Genomic DNA, 11,210 nt, shown 5'->3' on the forward strand with positions numbered 1-11,210 from the left:
TATTATTTAAAATCAAAGTTAAAACAAATAACAATTTATTTCATAAAACATTAACATTGGGATTTAAATAAAGAAATAGGACACACGTGGAGATATTGGCTAAAGTAAAGGATTTGGGCTTGACTTGGGGAAATTAAAACCCACGTTCTTAAATTAGAACGTGGTTCCTGTTTCCTGCCTTCCTAGAAGAGCCGAAACAGAGCAAAGCAGGGGAGGGCGAACGAAGAGGAAACGGAAAAAGAGGAAGCGACTGGGTGGTGGTTTGCGGCCAGCGGCAGGGAAGGGCGGTGTGTCTGGGTGTCGCGGCGGCAGGAAGGAGGAAAAAGGGGGGGTGGTGGTGCGTCGCCAGCGCAGCAGCACGGTGGTGCTGGCTGGGCAGGTCAAGTGAGGGAAAGAGAAAGGCGAGGGGTGTGGGGTGTGGGGTGTCGAAGGGAGTTCGTGGCGGTTTCCGGTGGTGGTGGTGGGGTTTGCGGTCAGTCACGGTGGTGGTGGCGGCGGCGGCAGTTGGTGGTGGTTATGGTGGTTTCCTGTTTTGAATTTATTTTTAAGAGTGATTTTTAATGGTTATTTAGAAATTAAAATCGAATTTGAAATTGATACTGAAATTGAAATCGAAATGTTAGTGTTTGTTGATGATTTGAGCTTCAATTTTTGCTCAAATGGAAGGCTATTTATACTAGCTTGTTTGCAGAAACTTTGATGACAAATGTCAGAGGAATACCAAGAACATGATGACTAAGGCTTTGAATTTCAGATTAGTGTCAATGAATTGCTGAATCACTTTGAGGTTGAAAATGGAGGTGACAAATGGAAAGTTGAGTTTGACTTTCATGGCAAAGAGATACGTGAAGGAGAAGAAGAAGATGAAGAAACTGATTTTTGGTTTCTTGGGTGAAATAAGGGTATTTTAGGAATTTATTAAATTTCCAGAATTTAATTACTTATTTTGGACATTAATCTGAAAATAAAATAATTTCTTTGAGTAATGTTAATTTTCAAAATAATTCTTTGAAGTGCTAATAAAAATAAATTTAGCTTTCGAATATAATTTGTCGTTAGTAAAAACGTTCAATTATTTTATAAATGACTAAATAAGATTTAAAATATAGCTAAGCTCGTAAATATGAAATTAAATTATAAAACCTGAAAAATAATAAATCGTGTAAAAATTCAAGTAAAATAAAGTTCGAAATTAGAATTTAAAACGGTTTAAGCTAAAAATAATTTAAGCATAATTAATCGAGTTTTAAAAATTCGGGGTATTACATTCTTACCCCCTTAGAAAAAGTTTCGTCCTCGAAACTGGAACTCAGTCGAACTTGCCATTCTTAGAAATCATACAATTCATACTTAATCGTTCTATTCGTCATTCATTGAAAACATACATCTCATAACCAATCACACTAGTAGAAAAAACCCTTATTGCAGCGGGCTTTTAGACCCCTGTTGCAGCGTACATCGTATGCTGCAACTGGGGGGCCTGCAACAAGTCTGAACTTGTTGCAGCGTACATATGCATGTACGCTGCAACAAGTGTCAAAATTTTGGCAAAAATAGTGACTTGTTGCAGCGTACAAAGAAGTGTACGCTGCAAAAAACTCCACTTGTTGCTGCGTACATCTATTTGTACGCTGCAACAAGTCTGAAAATTTGCCAAAATTTAGACCCTTGTTGCAGCGTACACATATATATGTACGCTGCAACAAAGCACTTTTGGCGGGAAAATTCTAATTTTGTTTAGGGACTTTGCACCAAATATAGAAACCTGTCATAGCAATAATAGAATATCACAACCTGTATAACAAATATATAAACAATAACTGTAGTTTTGTATATATTCCAAAACCAAAGTGCACGTACTAATACATTTAAATATATGTACGTTCCAATTTCAACGTACGCATACATTTTAATACAAAATATTGTTCTATAACATCTAAGCCAACTCGATCAAACGCGCTCAGGCCAATAATAAATACTTTCTGGTAAAAAACTTAGCCCATTGCTCACGAACCACATCAATTTCCTCACTAGCATAAGGCGCATTCCTGTAGTATAGACCTTCAAAAACAAAAATTTGATGGGAGCATTAGATTAAATGTCATTTTAGTCTAAATATGAACTATAACGACCCAATGAGCCTTAAATGTGCATAAATAGATTGAAATGAGTATTTGAAAACTTTAAAAATAAGCATATTAAACATGTAATAAGTTTGAAATAAGTCATTAGGTTCTTTAGTTCACATTTGGGAACGAAAAAGCCTCATTTTAGCCTAATATGACCTATAACGACCAAACAAGCCTTAAATTTGCATAAGTAGATTGGAATGAGTGTTAGAAAGTTAAAAATATTCATATTAAACATATAATAAGTATAAAATGAGTCCTTAGGTTCTTTAGTTCAAAGTTGGGAGCGAAAATGCTTCATTTTAGCCTAAATATGACCTATAACGACCAAACAAGTCTCAAATGTGCATAATAGATCGGATTGAGTCTTGAAAAGTTAAAAATAATCATATGAATCATGTAATAAGTTTGAAATTAGTTTTTAAGTTCGTTAGATCAAAGTTGGGAGCGAAAATGTCATTTTAGCCTAAATATGACCTATAACGGCCAAAGAAGTCTCGAATGTGCATAAATAGATTGGAGTAAGTCTTGGAAAGTTAAAACTAATCATATAAAACATTTAATATGTTTAAAATGAGTCCTAAGGTTCTTTATTTCATATTTGGGAGCAAAAAAGCCTCATTTTAGCCTAATATGACTTATAACGACCAAACAAGCCTTATAGCAATTCAAAAATTGAAGAGACCATAAAGGAAGCAAAGGTTGTTACCAGGATGGCAGGTTTCCCTGTAACTAGTAGTTCAGTACAAGTCATCGATCCAGCCCTAGAAACAATAAGATCTGCAGCTCCATATCCCATGTCCATAGAACGCAAAAACCTTATAAAAAACGAAAATTATGTTCAGATCATGTACGGGAAAAAAAAGAACAATCAGATGGACTTTACTGATCCTAAAGATGATAGTAAAAGTTTTGAGATACACACGCAAGCATATATATATATATATATATATATATATATATATATATATATATATATATATATATATCTGAAACAGACAAAAGAGGTTTACGGATAATGATTTCGTGTTCAAAATCAACACAAAAAGTCAAGTACAAAATTGACAGTTGAAGCAGGCCTGTAAACCAAAGAAAAGATTTGGATCAACAACATTGACTTCCAGGAACAGAATTGGGTACTGAATAAAAGATAAAACATATACTCCCTTCATTCTATAACATAGGGGATTATCACACATTTTGATGAGGCCCATGTGATAAGGAGAGGAAGGGTGACAACTGACAACCACAAACTCCAAAAGGAATGTGACAATCATTTCATTTCAAAACAGCTAAAAAGGCCATTGTTAAAATTAATCAAGTATTCAAGAGCTGAGGGAATAAACTTGCTTCTGGGATAGGTTATTCTCTAGTCACCACTTATTAGTTATTATATGAATTTCTTTACAGGATAACAGTGAATTGGAACACGAGCAAAGATGCTCTAACCTAACGTAACAATGACTTATTATCTATGGTGAAGATAGGACACTTGTGGTACAGCAGTGCCAAAATATCCTCTCCAAGGAACCAAAATCTTATGCATTTGGTGTACAAGCTTGGCATGTAGCCTGCGGATTTATCTTGACAAATTGTAATTTGTAAATCAACATAGGCTAGGATTATCTATAGTTATATGAAGCAATTGAAGAGGAGTAAAACTACTCAGCTAGTTAGCAACTTAGTACAGTATGACAATAGCTTTCTCATAAATAAACATCAATGGAACATTGGAACAGCTATAATGGTGAGTTAAAATGGAATGGGAATCGAAAACTCACGGTGCCAATACCAATCGAGGATGGTTTCGAACAAGGCTCTCCATCTCATTGAATGATTCAACACCAGTCTCCCAAATTATATGCAAATTTGGCCGCTGCTCCAACATCTGAAAATAAATATTGAATAGAGCAATGTTCATAGAATTAGCCCCAAAGGATCCCCCAAGCACCAGCAGCACCACCGCCTCCGATTCTGATACCTTAGCCAACCTAGGGGAAAAATACGTCCTTGCCACGGCTTTTGACACAAACTTCTTTATTAACAACCTAACCGGATTCCCACTCACCACAATCTTCTTCTTTTCAGTAGGAAACCGGTCAACAGATGAATTATAAGCTACCAAAAAAAATCAAACCCTAACAATCAATATCGGAAAAAAATGTATTAATTAACACAAAAAATAAGAATAATTTATGTAATCAAACCCTAAAAATACGAAATTGGGGGAAAAATCAAGAATTGACTGAAAGCAAACCCTAAAAATACGAAATTAGGGGAAAAAAAAAACACAAAAAGTTGGAAAACTATACCTCCTCAAACAGATTCGCGCAAGAGAGAGTAAGAGATCGAAATACTTGGGACTGTGACGGCGAGAACAGAACGCGATGGGGGAGATGAGGCGAGAACACAGACCCACCGGCGAAGACAGCGACGCAGGGCCGAGCAACGCCTGAGTTCGACGGCTACTGAGTTCGACGGCGGCTGAGTTCGACGGCTGAGTTCGAAGGCCAGATGCTTGGAGAGAAGGAGTTGAGAGAGCGCTGGAAAATAAAATTTTGAGATATTTTGTTAAGTGAAAAAGCTATTGACGAAATAACGTTATTGCAGCAAAAAATTTTGAAACGCGGACTTGTTGCAGGGGGCAATAGCATGTACGCTACGATAAAGTCGGGTTGTTGCTGCGGGCTTTTATTTTGTACGCTGCAACAAACACATTTGCTGCGAACATTTAAAATGTACGCTGCGATAACCCTTTAAAGGGTTTGACCCGCGTTGACTGACTGGTTGTTGAAGCGTATTTATACATGTACGCTGCAACAAGGGGGCTGCAACAGGGGTTTTTTCTACTAGTGTCATTTGATCTCACGCATAAGCATGGTTGATACATTACACATTCACAGAAAAACATAGTGATTCGTACATCATATCGTTCTTAGGCGACTATTTGAAGATGTTCGCTTTCATTTGTTATTAGGCTCATTTGCTGCATGAATCTTGTCGTTGACTTTCATTACTTGATTCGTTTTGGTTTCGATCTTCGATCTTTTCTTCTGCGTCAGATGACTTTGTTGGCTATGTTCGTTGCAGGGGTTCGAGTCCAATCACGTGACTAGGAATACATCGTTACACATATGACTTTGTTACTTATCCTTTATATTTTAAGTCGACAAACCTTGAATTTTGCGGATAATGCTAAGCCATCAAGCGTGCCTTTATCATAAACAATCTAGCTCCCAGAAAACTTAGTTCAGACTACCTGGTCTTATAGACATGTCATATATTGATTTTCTAGTCTCAATTCCATTGCATATTTGCATTCCTCAATCATTCATAATTCCTTTTGAATTTCTAACATTCATTGATATCATCAACCTTATTGACAGATTAATTCTTGATAACTTCTTAACATCCTCAATAGAGGCATATCAATCATCTTTTAGTCCTTCAACATGCATTTCTTTGATTTCACTTCAACACAATGGTGTTCAACATATTCTTTCCTAAGTCAAATTCTTTCAACAATGGAGGGCTCAACCCAAATTACGTGACTCGATCCTTGAACATAGCCTGGTTGAGATCTCTACATATACTCAAAATATACGGTATGTACTTTAGCATAGATTAGTCTAGGTTGTTCACTCTAGATTGTCGTTTCATAGCCTTCGAAACTACTTTCTTCCCAACTTGTCATATTTCAAAACTTCATGAACTCATGTATTTTCCTCGAATTTGTTCCTTAGGGTTCTCCATAATTCTTAAACTACCCATAGGTAGGTTTACTAAATGTATCAAAGCACGGGTCTTAATTGCGATTCATCAAGATCTCACATATAATTGATAATCCCAAATAATTTCAGCTAACTTTATGGTATTTGGTTTACAACCTCTCGTATATTCTTAATAGCTCAACGAACTTTCAAAAATACTTTTGCACCAATTCCATTGATACCAGATATCTAACGCATAATGGTAACTTATCTTGATCCTCTATAATACTCATACATTATCGTTTCTTGCACATAAGTTCGGGGTTCCCAAGGTAACATTTTCATGTTATCATTCTTAAAATGATTTCCTCGAATTAACTCATCTCAACTCATTGAAATCTAAAATCTTGCTCCCTTATTAAAGATCTATCATGTTTCCTTCTCGAAATATATTTCGGCACTTTGGCAAGTAAAATATCCTTTCCATAACTGTCTGATAAACTTCAAACTATAATCTTTTGTCTCTTAGTTATTGTAGAAATCTACCCTCCTTTTGCAACGGTTAGCTGTCAATCTTCCTAACATCACACATCACATCATTCAAATATGCCTGGACTTTTTCAGGTTACCTAGTACTCAACAACCCACACATAACAACCTATTTGGTACAACTCTGAACATATATGACAAATAATAAATGAAGGAATATCAACGAGTATAATACATAATAATTAGAAAAGAGAATTACAAGGACCACTGGTAACATTTCTGCCTTTTTCATGTGGTTTTGTCATAGAATCTACTCCAACCATGGGTTTCTGAGGAATGCTAACAATGTCATTGGTTCTATGTTTTTTGTCAATAGACAATCTTTTAGTACGTGTAGCTGATGGTGATAGCTCAGAATAATCTCAAACCTAATGGTCATGACTTCCACAACGATCATTTGTTCCTATCGCACATCCTTAATCCGTGCTTTCTTAATCTCATAATTCAAAGTTGGCCTTACTTTTGGGAAAACATTCCCCTTATCCTTAAGGAACTTTGACTTCTATGTTTTAGATGTCATCTTGGTTGGCTCGGAAAAAGGTAGGGTCGAATTTAGGTAAGATTTTGACTCAGAGCATCTACAATAACATTAGCTTTTCTAGTAGGGTATTATATATCAAGATCATAAGTAAGGTAGTTCTATTCAGGTACTTGGAGTTGGCGAGAAGCATCATCTATGACCTTCCTTTTCCATTTTGACACATCATATTCCATGCTTAGAAGTATTACTATAAATAACAAATCTCTCAGTTCCGGATGGAAGGCAGGGATATAGGCAATTGTGATACGTCTCTTAAGTTCTCGAATTGCAGATTCACAATCATCATTCCCCATAAATTTGATATTCTCTCTAACCAATCGGATTGTGGGTAAGGCAACCTTAGAAAAATCTTAAATAAATCTTCGATAATCTCCAGCACTATCTCATGACCAACAGATACACCTTTCTCAGAAATAATATGACCTAAAAACGATATTTCCTTAAGCCAGGATTTACACTTTGACAACTTAGCACATAATTGGTTTTCAATCAACATATCTAACACTTTCCTCAAATGCTCCTCGTGTTCCTCATTACTCTTAGAATATACTCAAAATATCATCAATTGAAACAACGACAAACTTATCAAGGTATGGTTTGAAAATGCGGTTCATTAAATCCACAAATACAGCTGATGCATTAGTTAACCCAAAAGGTATTACAACAAACTCATGGTAATCATAGTTGGTTCTAAAGGTTGTCCTTGGAATATCCTCAAGTTTAATGCAAAGTTGGTGGTATCACGACCTCAAATTTATTCTTAAAAATACTTTCGTACTTCGAAATTGGTCAAACAAATCATCAATAAGGGGTAAATGATATTTGTTCTTAATAGTAATCCTGTTTAACCCTTTATAGTCTATGCATAACCTCAAAGTTCCATCATTTTTCCTCACAAATATGATAGGGCTCCCAAAAGTGAAGCACTCAGTTGAATATACTCTTATCCAAGTAAATCATCTAATTGTTTCTTCAATTCTTTGCAACTCATTTGGTGTAATTCTATAGGTGCTTTAGAAATAGGGGTGGATCTTGTGATTACTGTTATGCTAAAGTTTAATTCTCCCTGTGGAGGCATATAGGTTTCTTTTCTGGAAAATATTTGGGTATTCACAAACGATAGCTGTATCGGTGATGGGTGATCGACAATACTACAAGGATAACCAGAAAAAAAAAACTCACCATCGGTCATTAGGGGTTTTCAAAGCAGAGACAATTTGAATAATTGGTTTTCTTACTAACGTATTGAATGAAATTCTATCCCCACTTGGCGTTTTGGTCACACTATACCTTAAACATTGAATGTTAGCTTCATATTCAATCAACCAATTTATTCCCAACTTACATCAGATCTAGATATGGCACAGGCTACTAAAACTCAACTTTCTCTAACATCATAGGACAATTAAATTCACAATCACTAAGAAAGAAAAGACTCATAATTGCATCGATATGGGCATAATACTCGTGGGTAATGTGGTTATCATGGTGCTCGTTGCGAGCCCTTGGGGACATCATTTGTCACCTTGATAGACAACATTCAGCATAATATGTCTCAACAAATTGAAGCAATTAAATCGTAGAAAATAAGCCCTTTTATCCCGTTCCTACGCTCACACTCTTATTCATTTTAACTTAATTAACATGATTTTAGAAAATTCTTTTTAACCAACTCCTTAAAACTCTTTGCTTAAATCCCTAATGAATTCTATTACGTGCAAAACCCATAAGGTTTAGCACTTATGGCCCAGAACCTTGGCTCTGAATACCAAACTGTAACGCCCCGACCTCTAATTCAATTATTACATCATAATTAGCAGCGGAATTAACCTAATTCGGTCGGGACATTACCTGCCGTAACTTCCTTTTGGAAATTAAAAGGCAACCATCAATCATAAACTATTAAATCCCAAAAATTAATATAATAATCTTTTATATTACCAAAATAAAAGTACATAACTTACTAAAAGTCTTTAATTAAGCTATTAAAACTTTAAACATATTTCCTCGCCACTACTCGTGTCCATCGTCCCCATCAATACCTAAAACAGAAAACAAAAACGGTGAGCCGAAGACTCAGTAACGAACTATTCTAGCAACGTAAATTCATTTCAATTCATTTTATTTAATAACACAGGGAGAATAGAATATAGTAAAACATTTTATAAAGTCCTTTATTTAATTCATTCATAACTTTAGGGTGCACATGCTAGCCGTGGCCAGTATGACATGGTGGAACGTCTTCCACGATGGACCGCTGTCCATATACATGGGGCCTTGGCCCGAAAACATGAGAGCCTTGGCTCAATGGGCGGATTCCCCATGGGTACATGCATGACCGAGAATCATAACCTGTGAACATATACTGCCAAACGGACTAGGTCTTTCACTTTCATTTATCATGTTTCGTTTAATTTTACATTTTAGCCTTTTTACTTCAGTTGAAGTAACATAAATCCTTTAGATCATGAGATCATGATAAAACATCATTTAGATCCTAGGATCAATAAAATATCAATTCTTTCATGGCATTGCATAAACATCATTTCTTTCATGGTTTTCTTATAAACATAATTTTACAAGAATTTCAATCAATCATATTTTAAGAATAATTTCATCAAATCATATTATAATAAAATATTCAATCATATTATAAATAATTCAATCAAATCATATTTCATTTCCCGCAATTCATAAAACATGTCAAAACATTCAGTTCATAAATCAATCATAACGTTGTAATTTCATAATCGCATTTATAAGGGAATTATGGGTACTAGCAATAGCCGTTACCTCAATTCCACGATTTGCTAAGCTTTTTCGTTGGTTCGTTCTTCCTGAGCTCCGAGTCCGAATTCTTTCAAAATATTAAATTGTTGAATTAATATTACAACGATAAATATTAAAATCAAGGTTTTCTAAATAATATTTTTAGTTTTAAAAATATTTTCCATTTCCAAATTTCAGTACATATTACGAAATATTATTTAAAATCAAAGTTAAAACAAATAACAATTTATTTCATAAAACATTAACATTGGGATTTAAATAAAGAAATAGGACTCACATGGAGATATTGGCTAAAGTAAAGGATATGGGCTTGACTTGGGGAAATTAAAACCCACGTTCTTAAATTAGAACGTGGTTCCTGGTTCCTGCCTTCCTAAAAGAGCCGAAACAGAGCAAAGCAGGGGAGGGCAAACGAAGAGGAAACGGCAAAAGAGGAAGCGACTGGGTGGTGGTTTGCGGCCAGCGGCAGGGAAGGGCGGTGTGTCTAGGTGTCGCGGCGGCAGGAAGGAGGAAAAGGGGGGGGTGGTGGTGCGTCGCCAGCACAGCAGCACGGTGGTGCTGGCTGGGCAGGTCGAGTGAGGGAAAGAGAAAGGCGAGGGGTGTGGGGTGTCGAAGGGAGTTCGTGGCGGTTTCCGGTGGTGGTGGTGGGGTTTGCGGTCAGTCACGGTGGTGGTGGTGGTGGGGTTTGCGGTCAGTCACGGTGGTGGTGGTGGCGGCGGCGGTTGGTGGTGGTTATGGTGGTTTCCAGTTTTGAATTTATTTTTAAGAGTGATTTTTAATGGTTATTTAGAAATTAAAATCGAATTTGAAATTGATACTTAAATTGAAATCGAAATGTTAGTGTTTTTTGATGATTTGAACTTCAATTTTTGCTCAAATGGAAGGCTATTTATACTAGCTTGTTTGCAGAAACTTTGATGACAAATGTCAGAGGAATACCAAGAACATGATGACTAAGGCTTTGAATTTCAGATTAGTGTCAATGAATTGTTGAATCACTTTGAGGTTGAAAATGGAGGTGACAAATGGAAAGTTGAGTTTGACTTTCATGGCAAAGAGATACGTGAAGGAGAAGAGGAAGATGAAGAAACTGATTTTTGGTTTCTTGGGTGAAATAAGGGTATTTTAGGAATTTATTAAATTTCCAGAATTTAATTACTTATTTTGGGCATTAATCTGAAAATAAAATAATTTCTTTGAGTAATGTTAATTTTCAAAATAATTCTTTGAAGTGCTAATAAAAATAAATTTAGCTTTCGAATATAATTTGTCGTTAGTAAAAACGTTCAATTATTTTATAAATGACTAAATAAGATTTAAAATATAGCTAAGCTCGTAAATATGAAATTAAATTATAAAATCTGAAAAATAATAAATCGTGTAAAAATTCAAGTAAAATAAAGTTCGAAATTAGAATTTAAAACGGTTTAAGCTAAAAATAATTTATGCATAATTAATCGAGTTTTAAAAATTCGGGGTATTACAGGTTGT

At 35.4% G+C, this 11,210-nt stretch overlaps 1 protein-coding gene across 1 annotated transcript; it reads right to left on the reverse strand.

Moving 5' to 3' along the window:
* Positions 1-1,792: 1,792 nt before the first annotated feature.
* On the reverse strand, positions 1,793-4,250 carry LOC130459376 (uncharacterized). The gene is made up of 3 exons (XM_056826715.1): positions 3,911-4,250; positions 2,839-2,947; positions 1,793-2,061 (listed from the first exon to the last, which is right to left on the reverse strand). Exons 1-3 carry the CDS (start codon positions 4,048-4,050, stop codon positions 1,951-1,953), a joined length of 360 nt encoding a protein of 119 aa, XP_056682693.1. The 5' UTR covers positions 4,051-4,250; the 3' UTR covers positions 1,793-1,950.
* Positions 4,251-11,210: the final 6,960 nt, after the last annotated feature.

Source organism: Spinacia oleracea, chromosome 4, assembly GCF_020520425.1.
Source record: "Spinacia oleracea cultivar Varoflay chromosome 4, BTI_SOV_V1, whole genome shotgun sequence".
NCBI lineage: Eukaryota > Viridiplantae > Streptophyta > Magnoliopsida > Caryophyllales > Amaranthaceae > Spinacia > Spinacia oleracea.

Coding starts and splice junctions, on each gene's coding strand:
- LOC130459376 (XM_056826715.1), bottom strand. CDS start 4,050: ATGAACATTGCTCTATTCAATATTTATTTTCAGATGTTGGAGCAGCGG. Junction 2,948..3,910: donor CCTCGATTGGTATTGGCACC/GTGAGTTTTCGA, acceptor GTTTTTTATAAG/GTTTTTGCGTTCTATGGACA. Junction 2,062..2,838: donor CAGGGAAACCTGCCATCCTG/GTAACAACCTTT, acceptor TTGTTTTTGAAG/GTCTATACTACAGGAATGCG.